At 33.7% G+C, this 15,853-nt stretch overlaps 5 protein-coding genes across 5 annotated transcripts; 3 read left to right on the forward strand and 2 right to left on the reverse strand.

The window, feature by feature from the left end:
* Window positions 1-2,359: 2,359 nt before the first annotated feature.
* On the forward strand, window positions 2,360-2,953 carry Tsp_03238 (niemann-Pick C1 protein). The gene is given in 3 exon segments (XM_003379533.1): window positions 2,360-2,597; window positions 2,639-2,896; window positions 2,907-2,953. The coding sequence occupies 3 exon segments, from the start codon at window positions 2,360-2,362 to the stop codon at window positions 2,951-2,953; spliced, it is 543 nt and encodes a 180-aa protein (XP_003379581.1).
* A 1,902-nt stretch (window positions 2,954-4,855) lies between these two features.
* On the forward strand, window positions 4,856-9,706 carry Tsp_03239 (niemann-Pick C1 protein). Its single transcript, XM_003379534.1, has 17 exons — window positions 4,856-5,111; window positions 5,176-5,614; window positions 5,712-5,838; window positions 5,970-6,196; window positions 6,250-6,350; window positions 6,423-6,522; window positions 6,593-6,794; window positions 6,876-7,058; window positions 7,119-7,233; window positions 7,297-7,424; window positions 7,576-7,797; window positions 7,895-8,207; window positions 8,279-8,411; window positions 8,529-8,735; window positions 8,798-8,954; window positions 9,131-9,458; window positions 9,537-9,706. Exons 1-17 carry the CDS (start codon window positions 4,856-4,858, stop codon window positions 9,704-9,706), a joined length of 3,408 nt encoding a protein of 1,135 aa, XP_003379582.1.
* A 440-nt stretch (window positions 9,707-10,146) lies between these two features.
* Window positions 10,147-11,306, reverse strand: Tsp_03240 (hypothetical protein). Its single transcript, XM_003379535.1, has 2 exons — window positions 11,154-11,306; window positions 10,147-10,773 (listed from the first exon to the last, which is right to left on the reverse strand). The coding sequence occupies exons 1-2, from the start codon at window positions 11,304-11,306 to the stop codon at window positions 10,147-10,149; spliced, it is 780 nt and encodes a 259-aa protein (XP_003379583.1).
* A 1,000-nt stretch (window positions 11,307-12,306) lies between these two features.
* On the forward strand, window positions 12,307-12,930 carry Tsp_03241 (hypothetical protein). The gene is made up of 5 exons (XM_003379536.1): window positions 12,307-12,403; window positions 12,430-12,454; window positions 12,511-12,589; window positions 12,676-12,731; window positions 12,795-12,930. The coding sequence occupies exons 1-5, from the start codon at window positions 12,307-12,309 to the stop codon at window positions 12,928-12,930; spliced, it is 393 nt and encodes a 130-aa protein (XP_003379584.1).
* A 518-nt stretch (window positions 12,931-13,448) lies between these two features.
* On the reverse strand, window positions 13,449-14,748 carry Tsp_03242 (hypothetical membrane protein). The gene is made up of 4 exons (XM_003379537.1): window positions 14,733-14,748; window positions 14,458-14,585; window positions 13,824-13,898; window positions 13,449-13,550 (listed from the first exon to the last, which is right to left on the reverse strand). Exons 1-4 carry the CDS (start codon window positions 14,746-14,748, stop codon window positions 13,449-13,451), a joined length of 321 nt encoding a protein of 106 aa, XP_003379585.1.
* Between the last annotated feature and the right edge of the window lie 1,105 nt (window positions 14,749-15,853).

Consider the following 15,853-nt stretch of genomic DNA (forward strand, 5'->3'; position numbering starts at 1 on the left):
GTGTTTTGCATCATGTTCTGCGCACGTACGTGCAAAGAAAGCATGATATAAGCGGAAAGAAATTAACATAGAAGAGGTAAAGCAAAAAAAATAGTAGTTGGGATTTTAAATTACTAAATTTAATTTCTGAATTGGCCAATGTGGCTCAATTGAATTTCTTGATTTATGCTTACTTTGAAGTAATAATGAAATCAGCGAACGTCACTCTTCAAATTCCATTCGGCTAAATGCACAGCTGCTCGGTGGTCTTAATCATCTGTTTTCCAAATACTTTGTCTGATGACTTTGTCGTTGAAGACGGATATAATCGATCTATTATACATCATCTATTCGTTCATTCATTCATTCATAAAGGTATTAATGTTTCAGTTGTTATTTTTTTCACAGAAATATTTAAATTGTTCAACATGAAGATTAATTTAATTATTCAAATAATAATTTTAAATTTCCTTATTGCCATTTGTTTGAAGAATGCGCAAGATTTTCATATTCTTTCTTCTTTCAATACTCGTTGTTTCATACTATTTTCAAAGTACGTCACAATATCAGACTTTGTTCTGTTAATAAAAAGTTTTTTTGTTAATCAGAAAGCTTTTGTGATTATTCATTTGAAAATTATTTTAAAAAGTTTTTTAATTTAATTTAAAGTACTAACTAACTGGATTAAGTTTAAAGTCATGGTTGAGAATTTTTAAAAACTATCATGTCTGTAGTGTTCAATTTTATCAATACAAATTCCAATTATTAAAATATTTATACATTAGTGCAATTTGATGCAATGCATTTGAGTTGAATGTAAATTGAAAAAAGATTATTACGTACAAACTTTTCTTTATTTATATTATTTTATTTTTTGAAGCATTTTTCAATTTCAAACTGATTTTAATGCAAATGCACATGAAATGTAGCACATCAATAAAACTCCTACTTTTAAATTAATATTACGTATATGCGTAAATTAAAATTTATTTTTATTATTAATTTAAATTATTATTGCCAGAAGAAAAATTTAATCAGCCAAATTCCTCATAGCAAATGCATATACTGATTGTAATCTGCTTACTTTATGTATGAAAAAATTTTTTCAATTTGTTTTTCAGTTTGGCTTGCCTAGTCAGTTCGACTGATAATCGGAACTATGAATAACATTGTAAACAATAATTTACATATACTGTTCGTAATATTGTATGATAAAAAAATTTTTCTTCTTTTTGAAGAAAATTATTAAATTTTAATCAATATTATTTTTTAGTTAATTTGAAATTTTCTTGTTCAATTGTCGAAATTTTTACTTGTTAAGAAAAAAGTGTGTCTGTTTATTATGCTAGCATTTACTCACTATAATGAATAAGCAGACCGTTTGTTTATTTGGTAAATAATATTTTATTGGAGAGAATGTCGACCAAATATTCTTCAATCAGATAATTCAATCTTTCAAGATTTCATCTTTTTTTCTTTAATTGCCAACCCTCCCACACCCGAACCTCCTGAAAACAGAAAAAAATTTTATTTAATTGCATGAGCAATTATTTTGAGAATAATAATAATCTTTTATAAATTTATTGAAAAATAAACTCCCATAACACGTATTGAATGTTATTTTGTACTTTTATCAAGTTGGTGGAACAGTTTTCTTCACGAGAGTTTAACCGCTGTTTATATGTTTTTATAATTGTTGTGTTTTATAATTTTGAATCAGAACGATGCAAATCAATTTTCTAAAATTATTTTAATTGACACTTGTTTTACTTATGATACTTAATAATTATGTTTGGCAGCTTGTGCCATGGAAACCAACGTACCAAATGTTGCATTTTATCAATCTGTAGCAGCTTGATTAAAATTTAAGTATGCATTTGAGAAAGATTAAAGATTAAAGTCTGTGAAAAATTTTTCAGCTGATGAAATTCTGATTGGTGGATTTGATGAACATATGAAATTTAATTGATAACTTGTTGTCGTACTTGCACATCAAAATTATACCGTACCACGACAAGGTCAATCTGTCCTTGTCCGACGTGCACTGGCCAAATATAGCTTGGCTCATTTTTGGAATTCGTTTTGACACGTCATTTTGTGTGAAAACTTCCAATCGTGCCTTCTCAGTGTTGAAATTTGTTTGTCTGTAAAAGGGTGATTCATAATAAACGAGACTAGTTCACTCTGTACCAACTCCCACAAGCTGTTTGACATTTTACTGTTGTTGATTTTAAAATGGCGCGAGCTGTGATTGGGGATTTTTATCTATTTCAGCTTATGCGCTAGCGATAATTCAGTTGCCTATTTGAAGAATCTTCAAACGTTTGTGGATGCTTTCACATCTCTCTGACTGAATAAGACAGTTTTTGTTTGATTTTGCATGAACTTTTTGATGAAGATGTTATTCTGCCGATGCGGCTTGTTTTTAACGGCTCTTCTGGTCGTTAGATTCCAATCAGCCGAAGCCGAAAATGATGGTCACTGTGTTTGGTATAAAGTTTGTAGTGACAAAGATGCGGAATTCAAAAAAAATTGCCTTTACAATGGCGCACCGCAACCACTTTTGGATAAAAAAGCCATCAACACGGTTATCAGCTTGTGTCCGGATCTCGTTGGGGGTAATTTTATTTCGATCCGAAATGATATCTGTTTAATTCAGCGTTGATGATAGATGATGAAATTCCCGTCTTGTGTTGCGATGCAGAACAAGTGGAAATATTGGACAAGAGTGTTTCGACAGTGTTGCCATATTTCAGTCGCTGTCCTTCTTGTTCAAGGAATTTTCTTCAAATGTGGTGCCAGTCTACGTGTAGTCCCCAACAATCTCTGTTTATGGAAGTTACGGATACTGTCAATGAAACTCGTGGAATTTCCGTTTCAGGGGTTCATTATTTGATGAAAGAAGAATTCGCTACAGGTATTTTCAGTTCCTGCCGAAATGTGCTTGATCCGTCGACTAACCAACGCGCCATGAATATAATGTGTGGAGGTATGTTTGCCTTTTTAAAAAATTTTTAATTATTGGCGTTTGAATAAATCAAACGTTAATAATATTGTGTTAAAAGTTAAAATATCCTTTCTTTGCTCTTTTCGTTGTTATTGATTTCATTTGAAAATTGATGAGCGGCGAGCTAACTGTCTTTGCGGCAAGCGAATTGAGCGTTTTCTTGAGCAAAAAATTGTTAGAAGTAGAAAATTATTTTTGTATCCATTTTTTATTGATTTGAAGTAATTGAATTAATTTGGTGCTAAAAATTAAAACAAAACAACTGAAAGAAACTCTTAAGTATGCAGAAATTATTGTTGTATCAAATAAAGTTGTTTCGGTCTAAATAGGCTTTCAGGTTTTGCATCCGGTTTATTTTGCATTGATTATTTTTACAATTAACTGCTCCTTTGGGGGACTGATCAGAATTTTCTATACACTGAACATGTACTGTACTGATTTAGATTTGCCAACATTTTGAAAAATTAAATATTTTAAATAAAGCAAAACAAAATCCAACTTGTTGCTTGCCGTTGTCGGGGTGATTGTCTGTGTTGGGGTATTTATTAATTTTAGTATTTCACAATTGAAAATAAATATTTTTGTTTTGTCCAATTGATTAACAGTGATGATAATGTTGTATTCTTGTATACTGTAAATGAATTGGTGTAAGAAAGTACGTGAAGAGGTTATTATTTATAATATTTTGCAGTTTATTAATAAGAAATTTATTTTTCCAATGAGAATTTAACCTATGTAATATGTATTATGTGAAGAATTGAAATTCTCAAATTGGATTATTAAGCAATAATAATTGTTGAAAATTTTCAGTTTATTCAAGAAGTGTTTCATACAAGAGATTGTCTGTCTTCTTTTGCACATTATTTTAATATGTTAAAATATGTTGATGTTTCGAATATGTGGGTGAAAGAGATGAATGAGATGAGGGATATTGTTTTTTATGATATTTTTTTGTTTCTTTGACTTTTTAGCATTACCAGAAATAATATTCGTGTACCAATTTTGGCTTATTATTGTTATTTTTATTTTACTATTGAGAATTCTTTTCTGAAAAATATATTTGAATTCAGTTTTATTTATAACAAATGGATATATTTAATTTGAACTTTTTTATATTTTCTGCAATCGGATGGGAGTGTTTCTTTTTTTTTATTATTGTGTCTATAGCTTGTTAGCAGAGGAAATGGAGCTTGATCAGTAAACAAGTTTTTCTTTCTGTGCAACGATAATGATGAATAAATAAAATTGAATTATCTGGCTCATGGGATTGCAACATGTGGCAAGAAAAGTCACGTTTGCGCAATAATTTAAGCTTTTATATTTAGATTATCGAGCAATTTTTTTTGCAAATCATCATGTACTTTGCTCATTTTTCTTTTTCATTTCTTTTATTTATTTATTTATTTATTACAGACGAAAAACGAATTGATAATTTTTGTGAAATTCCATTGCTGAACTGAATAATAATTTAGTCATGTTTGGAAATAGGCAAAAATTTAAATTGTAATTGATGCTGTGAATAGATAGAGCAAAAAAATATTGTTGCAACTATTATCGTCAGTAAAAGTGCGTCATTGATTTCTCTTCACATATGCTAGATGCAATTTCACTCTGAAACTGCAGCATTTTACTTGTTTTTTTTTTAGTTTTGTTTTTCAAATTTAGAAACATGCCTACGTCCTGTTGCCATGCATTCTCATTTATCATCATGGCATGCTTGAGTGGATTTTTTTGGTAGTTATTGCTGTAGTTTTTGTACAATTGCTTATATATTTTTTGATAAAATGAAATTTGTAAAAACTTTTTTGTAATAAAATTGAAAATTAATTTGAAATAATTGTATTTGATCGAAATGCAATTTTAGGTTTAATGGATGATGAGTGTACTGTAGCAGAATGGTTAGACTTTTTGGGTAACCCGTCGAAAAATCCTATGGCTCCGTTTGAGATAGTTTTCGAGCGATACAAGCAAGCTTCAGTGAACATCAGCGGCAAAATAATGTATCCATTGAATGCGTCAGTGTTCTCCTGTGCACAAGCTACTGACAACAATACAACACCGTGTAGTTGTCAAGATTGTCCAACAGTGTGCTCTGAAATGATTCCATATCCTTCATATGAGAAGAGTAATTAATTTAATATTTTCTTTTGTTGTGAAATTATCAAAATTGAATGTTTTCACTTTTGTAGAGCGATGCTTTATTGGTCAGATGGACTGTTTGGTATTTGTAGCATTGTTGACTTGCTGCAGCGTTACTGTGGTTATTGTTTGCATAGCAGTTGTCCATCATGTGCTTCTGGAAAAGGAGGCGGTAAAATCGTCTTCACTGAACGACAAGATGCCGATTGGAGTAAGCTGTGGTCAGCAGGCGCTGCTCAATGCGGACGATGTGAGCTCTTGCGCGAAAATTGGCGCTTGGTTAGAAAACAAAATTGAAGACAAATTCCACCGTTGGGGTGTATTCTGCACTCGGCATCCGTGTTTGGTTTTCTTCTTCGGAATCACAGTCAGCTTGATTTGCACATCCGGACTTTGTTACATGCAAGTGACTACAGATCCGGTGCAAATTTGGTCCGCACCTGGTAGTCGTGCTCGACTTGAAAAAGATTATTTTGACAGAGTTTTCGAGTAATATATACATATATATATATATATATATATATATATATATATATGCATATGCATTTTTTTTCATATTTAATTTATTTGATCGTAATTTTTTTAGCCCATTTTATCGCATTGAGCAGTTGATAATTGTTCCTAGAAATCAGACTCAATTTGTTGCCGCGGATCCTTTGGATAACGTTGAATTTAATTGGGGTCCAGTATTTCGCAAAGAATTCTTGCACGAGGTTAGTTTTTTTGCAAAATGATATATATGTTTTTACTTGCTGGTGCAGTTAGTGATATATATTGTTGTTGTTTTATCTTTCAAATTTATGTTACTTGGTGATTTATGTGTTTTGTTGCTTTTGTTTCGCAGATTTTGCAGTTGCAAAAGCAGATTGAAAATTTGACCGTTCAAGTGGAAAATAAGCCCGTTACGCTTAAAGATATTTGCGTGCAACCGTTGGCACCTGAAAAGACGGAATGTTTGATACAGAGTGTTGTCAGCTATTTTCAGAGCAACGCAACAAATCTTGACGATGAATATTACGAAGAAGGATTTCTATTATCTAATTGGCTCAGCCATCTCAGATCTTGTTTGAGGTAAGAAGCTTTGTTGTTGTTGTTGTTGCTATTTTTTCTAAATTCTATTTTAGAAATCCAATTCAAGTTATGGATACAACTATGTTCAAAATGCCCTGTCTAGGAGAATACGGCGGACCAATTTTTCCTTACGTAGCGTTAGGTGGATTTGAAGGTAATAATAATTTGGTTTGCTTTTTTTTTTGTTCCTTGGAGAATTGTGATTTATAATCTTACAAATTTCTAGGTTCCGATTACATTTCCAGCAAGGCTGCAATTGTTACAATTTTGGTGAACAATTACGATGATCCAAAAGCGAATGAAAAAGCTCAAGCGTGGGAAAAAATGTAATGATTGGTGGAATAGATTGTTGTTGTTTCATTTGAACCGAATTTTTTGAAATTATTTTTTTTTCAGCTTTATTAATTTTATCAAAAATTACAAAAGCGACAATTTGAGCATTTCTTTCAAAGCGGAACGGTCAATTGAGGATGAAATTGAACGAGAAAGTCGTTCTGACGTTTCCACAATATTGATCAGCTATTGCGTTATGTTTGTCTACATTGTTTTAGCTCTTGGCCAGTACGACATACGTGGATACAATTTTCTGCATTTGCTTGTAAGTGAATAATAGTAATAATATTATTGTTATTACTGTTATTTTTTTTGATACTTTATAAATTTTTAAAATGTATTTTAGGTGCAGTCGAAAATTTTGCTAGGCCTTCTTGGGGTGATGATTGTCATGTTGAGCGTGGTCAGTTCGTTGGGCTTCTTTGCCTACGTCGGCATTCCTACTACTTTGATTTCAATCGAAGTGGTTCCATTTCTGGTGCTCGCGGTCGGCGTTGACAACATATTCATACTTGTTCAAGCTTTCCAAGTTGAATTTTTTTGTTTTATACTTTTTTCTTATTTTTGCATAATTGTTATCCTTTCAAAGAGGGGTCATGGAAAGGGAAATGAAGATGTTGAAGAACAAATCGGCCGCATCACCGCCGAAGTGGTGCCAACGATGCTTTTGTCGAGCTTTTCAGAAAGCTTTTGCTTTTTCTTGGGTTTTTTTTTGCGTATGATGGAAATTAAGAAGAGAAAAATAAATTTTTGCTTCTTTTTTTCAGGTGCGCTTTCATCAATGCCAGCGGTGAAAGTTTTTTCGCTCTATGCGGCTTTGGCGATATTTTTTGACTTTTTCCTACAGATTACCTGCTTTCTGGCATTGTTCACTACCGATGTGCGTCGACAACGAGTAATGCGAGCTTATTTGTCCGTGGCTTGTGCAATAAGCAATAATAATAATAATAATAATAATAATAATAATAATAATAATAATAATAATAATAATAATAATAATTGTTGTACGGGAAATTGAAGAAGCTTTGCAATTTTTTTCGTTTAAGAATGGTCGACTGGAAATTTGCTGCTGCGTTCGTGTCGAGCCTTCTGACGACGTGTCGGATGGTTTTCTCCACTCTATCATTCGCCAGTATTATTCGCCCTGCTTGTTGTGGAAGCCGATGCGTGTACTTGTGCTGGTGATATTTTCGGCGTGGTTTTTCAGTTCAGTAGCAGTTATTGACAAAATTGAACTTGGTTTGGACGAGAAACTTTCCATGCCAGAGGTGAAGGAAGCGTTTGTTTTTGCTGCTGCTGCTGCTTGCTGCATACCATCTTTCCCTCTCAGAAGAGGAATGTTTTTTTTTATTGTTTCATTTTTAGGATTCGTACATGTTGAGTTATTTCAAGTCGATGAATCAATATTTGGCCGTTGGACCTCCAGTATATTTTGTGCTGAAAGGCGACTTCAACTATGCTGATGTGGGGATGCAAAATCAGATTTGCGGCAGTGCAGGCTGCAATGAAAATTCTCTCTATGGACAGTTGTTTCGCGCAGCTACTTATTCCAACAGATCATACATAGCTGCTCCTGTGACCAGCTGGCTGGACGACTATTTCGACTGGCTCCGACCATTGGGCAGTCCGCCGTGTTGTCGTCTATTTTCCGAAAATCACACATTCTGTCCGGCGACCTGTATGTTGGGCGTTTTTTCTTTGGTTGCTTTAAATCGGTTGATTATGTTTTATTTGTTTCGAAATTTTTAGTCGAAACTGCTGAGCCTGAAATTTGTCATTCCTGCGTTTCATCTTATACCAGCGGTCGGCCGGCGCCGGATGCATTTTCCACATTTCTCCCGCTTTTCCTTTTCGACAATCCTACAGTCAGTTGTTCCAAGGGGTAAGCGTTTTTCAAATGTGCTTTTTGCTGTTGCTTTGTTTGAAATTGGGCAACAGCCACGTATGCTGTATTGTATTGTATTGTATTGTATCGGTTTTCTTTGCTTTGTACAAACAGAGGACATGCGGCGTATGCGAAATCTGTTCGCTTGAACGGTTCTCGTGTTGTCAGTTCAAATTTCATGACTTATCACACTGTGCTCAGAACATCTGACGATTTCATTCAAGCGTTGCGCAATTCTCGAGCAATTGCAGCCAACATTACCAAAGCTATTAACAAAAATATCCACAACTCCAGCAATAGGATCGAAGTATTTCCATACAGGTGGGCAAATTGTGAATTAATTATGAAAAATACCTTCATAATAATTATTTTATTCATTGCAGTGTATATTATGTCTTCTATGAGCAATACTTGACGCTTGTTTGGGATGCAACTATGCAGCTGATTTTTTCTATTGCTTCCATATTTTTCGTCAGTGCGTTATTGCTTGGTTTAGATTTCTGGTCTGCATTTGCCATCTGCTTGACCATATCGATGATAGTTATAAATTTGATGGGTTTGATGTACTGGTGGAAAATTTCGTTCAATGCAGTTTCCTTGGTTAATTTAGTTATGGTAAGTTCAGTTCAATAATACTTACTTGGGCATATTTATTTTTGAAAAAAAAAGTTGAAAAACAAAACCCAAAGCAATTAATAATTGTCTGTCATTTTCAGGCTGTTGGAATATCCGTTGAATTCTGTGCTCATATAACGCGAGCATTTTCGACGAGCATTCGTCTTACTAGAGTGGAACGTGCTAAAGAGGCCTTGGAAAATGTCGGATATTCTGTGAGATTTGAGATCTTTGTAGATGATTATCCTGTAGTCTTGTTTTCTTTAATCTGTTGTGTGCTTGCAGGTGCTCAGCGGAATCACGCTCACGAAATTTGGCGGCATTGTTGTTCTGGCGTTCAGTCATTCGCAAATTTTCCAAGTGTTTTATTTTCGAATGTACTTGGGCATTGTTTTATTCGGTGCGGCACATGGGCTTATCTTTTTGCCAGTTTTTCTCAGCTTTGCCGGTAATGAATGCTATTCCATTTCTACTTTTGCATTGGGTGTTATTGAAATGTTTTCCTAGGACCACCTTTGAATAAGTTGAAAATTCATCAGAAACAATGCCAGGATATGTTTGGTGTACGCAAAGGAGGACATCACGCAATTGGAAACTCGTCGCTGGCATCATCCAGCGGAAGTTTCGGTCAAGATTTTGTATCATCAGTGAATGCACACCCATTTTTGCAAAATTAATCATTTTCGCCTATTATTTATTGTCTGCATTGCTACAGTCTATTAGTGTTATCGCTTATTATATTCATATGCCCTTGTATTCAGATTCATGCAGTCGCAGTTTGTTAATGCTACCCCAGAGTTGAGTTTCTGCTCAGAAACACTCTGGTGTTTGCTTTTATATTTCCATTTGTCACCGTATGCGTGTAAAATTGCGCGTACGCAGATTCATTTACACGTACATATGCAATGTTTTTAAAGTTGTGACGCTCACACAATGGTCATGCAGTGGTTAATCTGAATGATCACACAGTGGTGGATGGAAGAAAAACACAGCATATGGAATTTCCATTATTCAATCATTTTTAGGCAATACTGAGAATATTTTATTTCTGTTTAATTTTGAACAATGAAAGCAATAATGATAAAAACTTTATTTCACATTATTTTCAATTTAGTTTCTATTGTTCATTTTGATTTCTTTTTTTGTTCAGTCGGTATTCAGCAATCATTGATGGCATGCTGCTCACTTTGTGCCACTGAGCGAGAAATTTTCCTGCACTTAAGTCAGCTTTTGTGGATTCTACATTTGTAACGGTCTTCGGTTTCCACAGGTAGACTAGTGTAGTTGGGGAAAAATAAATCGGCGCTTGGATGTGTCCAAGTTCATGATCATTGCGAATATCCACTTTGCTGCAGCACAGTTGATGACCCATCACAGGAACGGCTGAAAGTGGAACTAATTTTACAATTGTGAAACTCTTAGAAGCTTTACTTTTACGTAATGCGTTGTAGTGGCTAATGAGTGGCTCTATGATTTTCATGCACTCGATGTTCGAGCAAGAGTTAGGCTGACTGTTCAAACTAGATTTGAAAAAGCAAAAGCGAGATTTCACCGGTACAAGACCAATTGTAATTGGTACTGCAGTAGTGTATGGTATTTTTTCGATGGACACTTGGAACAGAAGTTCATAATGGATTTGGACAATAGTGCACATTTTGCGATCAACTGTCGGTATGGTCGTCGGAATTTCTAAAGCATCCCAATCACAGTTGATATTCATTTTCCATTTGTCCATTCTTTCATTCTAAAAGTCACTAGAGTATAATTTGTAAAATTATATTTTGAATTTTTAACTTTTTATTCATTCAGAGAACGCTTAATGTGAACAAAAAAGTTAATAATTGTTGTATCTTTTTCAAGTATAGTACATGTATGTGAAAGCATTTCTGAAAATCATGATGAAGCTAATGCAAAAATATTTTGATGACTACAAACTAAATCTCATTACCGTATTTCAGTTTACCTGAAAATCCAATTCTTCATTACCGTTATCTACGTGTCATTCGAAGTGAAAATTTAATAACAGAAACTACCACTGCCATGCTTGCAATTGAGATGCAAAGTGATAGAAGCAAACATTGCACATTCTAACCATTGTATACTGCACAATACTACTCTACTCACTTGAAGTAGAAGCTTGCGTTCTTCCCATTGCTTTACTTCATTACTTTTTGGATTTTTTCCACGACAGACAATGTTTTGCATAAGTTGAACGCAGGTAACATTCAGTTTGTCTTTTTTGCTTGCATGCCAGATGTGAAATTTACAGCGAACCATTTCGCCAGGCACAAATTTCGTATTCGGTAATTCTAGTCGACATATGACAAGATGCTTTCCTTTTGAATGTATTAATTCGGTAGAATAGCTCGTTGGGTTTGAGTTTACTAATTCAGATTCGATGGAAATATTGAAATCAATTCCATTCAGTATTGTAAACAATTGTTTGTCCATTATAAGAACCGAATCATCTTTCGTAAGAAGAGCTTTGCAATAATAACGAATACTTCCATATTTACTTTCAAAACTGTTCGGACAGTCGGCAGGAAGATGAAATTCAAATGGAAATTTGTGGATACCAGCATCAAGAAAGGAAGAATTGACATTTGTGAAATTTTTATTTTTTTTTAAAAGCATTTGATCAAGGTGAAAGTATTCTTCATTATCAGTGAAGACACTGTAGGTTAAACGTTGCTTGATGCCGGTGCATTTGGACTCCGCTTTACGCGTGAATGCGAATCCGTGACAAATGATCCGTAGAGAATCTATGGAAAGTTCACTGCTCAAATAAAGTATAACATTACCAGAAACTGTTTTTCCACTAAAATACGCTGGCGGATTGTGAAAATATTCTATACGAAGTGACACTGCCATTTGAAATGATTTGACTGTTTTTCAAATAAATGAAACCAAGCGAGAGAATTTGCCGTTTACTATTTTCACTCCTTCAAACAATGAATCATTTTTGTCGTTTTTCCACATTACTGCCATTTATCCATTGAATCATCGCTTACACATGCTTGCGCAGAAACGTTTACTTGCACATTTGACGTTATTACTTTTTTATTATTTTGTTTATCAGAGTATTTTCAGAAATTGCACAAGTATTATAAAGTTTATTACCAACTGTACCTGTGTGTATTTTATAACGAGCTGAGGGACAGTTTCAATATTTGAACTGAAATTCTTGCAGTCTACTCTGCACTGAAGTAAATTGGTTGTGTGCATTTTAACGTTCATAACGTTTACTGTTAGTGGAAATGTGTTGACGTTTTGAGTAATGCTTCTCTCATTTCACGCGTCACCGCTTGTACAATTACTTCCACTTACTTATTGCATAACTAAATTACAGAATAAAGAAATAAAGAATAAACAAGGTTTTTTATTTAAATGGAATTTGCAGATTTGGGAATAGCTCTACAATTTACGTTATAGTTTACATTTTTATCAGTTTTTATATTGTTGAGATACTTGTTAATTTTAGTTTGAAATTACGAGCAGTTGCTAAAGTTCATCACAAGCGATGGTCTGATGCTGCTTTCTGCTATCTTAGCAGAGGAAACGTAACCTCTGAAGACCAATATTCAATTGTGACAAATCTGATTGATTAATTTGTTATAGAAACTGTTATTCGATTAACGCTTTTTAGAAGCTGTGCGAGAATGTACAAGGTCTTCGCCATGGCAAAAATATCGTGTCACTGACGTAACGTCATGTTATCAAGTGTCACAAGTAAGTTGATATTATTCTGCATATGCTACGTTTTAGCTGCCAGCCAGTTTTGCATTATACAATAGACTGTACAATTGATGACAATCAAAAAAGAAGTTTTCTACCCACCAGAAGCAGCATGGTTACGCTTGATTCGGTTGCAGTTGAGATTGCGCAACCGGTGATTCGATGACAGTGCAATTCTGCATTACACTATAAATGCTGACATATAAGATTGGGTAATCAGTGTGTTGTGTCCTGGAGGTGATTTATTTAAAGCAACTCGAAGATGGAGAGATGAAAATCACGATCCAACATAGAGCATCAATATTCCAGCCAATAGACAAGGGAGAGTGTGAACACTTCTGGGCTGTTCAGCAGCATGTGGCGCGCATAATTTCAAGCAGGAAACAGGTATAGCCAAGGCTCTACAGCTGAGGATCATTAAAATTTAATAAAATGTGAAAAGTCAAAAAAGACACTGACAACAGAGTAGATAAATCTGGGCATTGGTCAATTGAGGTGAGTAAATATTGGAATGGATTTAATTTTCAACTTCCTATTTTACCTTTATCTTTTCTCTTTTGTTCTTTCGCTTCTTTCTTCCTGTTCGCATTCTTCCTTTTTCCTTTCATCTTGTCGGATGCGTTTTTCTAACCAAGCAATACGCTTTTCATTTGTAGCTATTAGTTAATCCAAAGTGAAAATTTGCTACTGAGCCAGTGCAGTTGGCGTAAGTCTGACGGATTCTTTGACGCTTGTTCTCATCATCGGTCTTCTATGCAGACGTGTAAATGTGACAACGAAAACATTCTTCAAAATTTATTAGTATTGTTCATTAAAGTTGTGTGCGCGATGGACACACAGTATGTACACATCCAAATTCACATTTCCTTATGTACGTTCTATAAAATCTAAAAAAATAGCTTCGCTGCTTTTTTGGAATTATAGCATACTCTGCGTTCAAGTACTATCGATGTGCAGGATAGCAGGTTCTGTTCAACAGCAGCAATTTAACTTTCAAAGTTAATATCCGCAAATCTTAAAACATCTATGCTAAGATTGATTAAAATTGCAATATAACACTACAAGTAAAATGGATTCACAATAATGAAGATCAGAAGGTCTACTACCAGCCACCATAAAATTTAAGTACACGCTCTTAAAGTAATTTATATACATTTTATAATATTTTATTAGTGCAGTAGCTTTTGGCATTCAGTGAATATTTCCATTCTGTTTATATCGTTACGCTATTACGAAGTACAAATTAAGTCCATCAACCAAAAGCAGTGTGTTGTCCTACTAACATGAACTTGAACTCGAATAATTATTCTGAATGTCATCTTCATCATTATTCAGTATATCAGTGTGGAGGACATCAGTCAAGACGCATATTCAATTCGACTCTGCAGTATCATCTACAATTCCAAAGTAAGTTATTTTATACCACTGTGATCATGTTCTAAGTATGTACGAGTTCAACTGTATGTAAGGTAAAAAATAATGTATATATTATTTTCCTTAGCCAATGTGCAGATCAGCTCAGTGGATGCTTGGATAGTAATTTAAATTAATCAATTATCCACATTTATATACAATTCATACAAGTAGATAAAAAATCTGCTGTAATTCTATTTCATAAAAATACTTGAAGAAGAAAATCTCTTATATTGTATTACATGAGAAATCAAGACTTATGATTTTCAACAGACGTTACTTGTACACGATCATTCATCAATGAAATTGTTGAAATAAAACTTCTAAATTTGTCAGATTCTGTGTCACATGAAAAGTAAGCAAGAACAATTCTCAAATGGTACAGCAACTGTTTATAAAATGTGGCATCTGAAAATTATCTTCATACGCATAAATTCGGGATAGTCATATCATACAAATGCAAGAAAATTATATAAGTAGGCACATAGATAAAATATTATAAATGCAAGAATGTATTGTACAACGTATACAGCTCAACGAATTCCCATTAACAACCAGTTGACCATTCCATGACAAAATACATAAAACAGTGCGACAGAAATATGACTTGGCTAGAAGAAAAAATAGCAAAATCGCATGTAAATAGCAATCGAGATGAATAATTTTTTGACATATCTACTGATACGCACAACACAGAGATAGGCTCGCCGCTAGGGAATTGCAATGTATTATTAAAATCTTTCTTCATTTTCAGAAACAATATTGTACAATCATTTATTACAGAAACTAACGATTAAACGCAATTGGCTATTTAATGAGATATTTTGCAAAATGCCATGATAGAAGCGGTGTCATTTGCAGAAGGAAATATTGCAATATTACATGAAAACTGCAATTCATTTTGTTCATTTTAATTAATTCTCATGTCGATATTGCCTGCAATGAATGAAATTGCGTAATTAAAATTCTTTAAATTTGAAGTTTTCTGTATTACAAAAATGAATTTCAGGTACAAATGCTATTAGGATCACGAACATTGCTTGGAGAAAATAAGTCGTACTTTTTGTATAAATATTTATAAAATGGAATTATATTCCATATTATTAAAAGCGCGGATTTTATTGCGCTTCTTGTTGCTCCCACTAAAATCGTATCAGCATGCAATATTTTTGGCAATATCTCGGCAAATACGCATTCATAAAACGTAAGACTAGGTTTGTAGTGATTATCTTATTTTTTCTGATCATTTGAAATCATTTTCTCAAAAATTTCAAATTTTCGCCTTTCAAAAAAGCAAGGCTATAGCCTTGCTTGTTTTTGCGATTTTCGAAAGTAGGCTTTTTTCCAAAATTTCGCTCTTTTTGTTATAAATTGCTAAATTCTGAAAAATTAATAGGTTTTGGAAAGTTTCACGGCAGACAAACGCGTACGTGTCGAATAAATGGCTTCTAAAGTTGCCATGTTCCTATCTTAATACACAGGAAGGCAGCCGAAGTGAAACTTTCTTGAAACCGATCCAGGATGGCTGAATTTTGGTGTAGAATTTTTTTTCGACATGATAATGAGGTATTCGTTGAAATTTGCAAGTCTTGTGCAATATTTCTTTGTTTTGGCAACCCGATTTTCCTTCATTTTCGGTCCGTTTCGAAAAATTGATAAAAGTTGTTTGAATACGG

This window comes from Trichinella spiralis (assembly GCF_000181795.1).
Source record: "Trichinella spiralis strain ISS 195 chromosome Unknown Scfld2, whole genome shotgun sequence".
NCBI lineage: Eukaryota > Metazoa > Nematoda > Enoplea > Trichinellida > Trichinellidae > Trichinella > Trichinella spiralis.

What these genes read in the sequence shown, in the direction of transcription:
- Tsp_03238 (XM_003379533.1), top strand. Translation starts at nt 2,360, where the DNA reads ATGAACTTTTTGATGAAGATGTTATTCTGCCGATGCGGCTTGTTTTTA. An exon ending in GTGTCCGGATCTCGTTGGGG is followed by an intron (nt 2,598 to 2,638) that starts GTAATTTTATTT and finishes TGTTTAATTCAG; the next exon opens with CGTTGATGATAGATGATGAA.
- Tsp_03239 (XM_003379534.1), top strand. Translation starts at nt 4,856, where the DNA reads ATGGATGATGAGTGTACTGTAGCAGAATGGTTAGACTTTTTGGGTAAC. An exon ending in CCGATGTGCGTCGACAACGA is followed by an intron (nt 7,425 to 7,575) that starts GTAATGCGAGCT and finishes TTTTCGTTTAAG; the next exon opens with AATGGTCGACTGGAAATTTG. An exon ending in ATCGAAGTATTTCCATACAG is followed by an intron (nt 8,736 to 8,797) that starts GTGGGCAAATTG and finishes TATTCATTGCAG; the next exon opens with TGTATATTATGTCTTCTATG.
- Tsp_03240 (XM_003379535.1), bottom strand. Translation starts at nt 11,306, where the DNA reads ATGGTTCGCTGTAAATTTCACATCTGGCATGCAAGCAAAAAAGACAAA. An exon ending in AACGCAAGCTTCTACTTCAA is followed by an intron (nt 10,774 to 11,153) that starts GTGAGTAGAGTA and finishes AGTGACTTTTAG; the next exon opens with AATGAAAGAATGGACAAATG.
- Tsp_03241 (XM_003379536.1), top strand. Translation starts at nt 12,307, where the DNA reads ATGCTTCTCTCATTTCACGCGTCACCGCTTGTACAATTACTTCCACTT. An exon ending in GCTATCTTAGCAGAGGAAAC is followed by an intron (nt 12,590 to 12,675) that starts GTAACCTCTGAA and finishes AACGCTTTTTAG; the next exon opens with AAGCTGTGCGAGAATGTACA. An exon ending in AAAAATATCGTGTCACTGAC is followed by an intron (nt 12,732 to 12,794) that starts GTAACGTCATGT and finishes GCTACGTTTTAG; the next exon opens with CTGCCAGCCAGTTTTGCATT.
- Tsp_03242 (XM_003379537.1), bottom strand. An exon ending in TGATGAATGATCGTGTACAA is followed by an intron (nt 13,899 to 14,457) that starts GTAACGTCTGTT and finishes AATTACTTTAAG; the next exon opens with AGCGTGTACTTAAATTTTAT. An exon ending in GTGAATCCATTTTACTTGTA is followed by an intron (nt 13,551 to 13,823) that starts GTGTTATATTGC and finishes TAAATTTTGAAG; the next exon opens with AATGTTTTCGTTGTCACATT.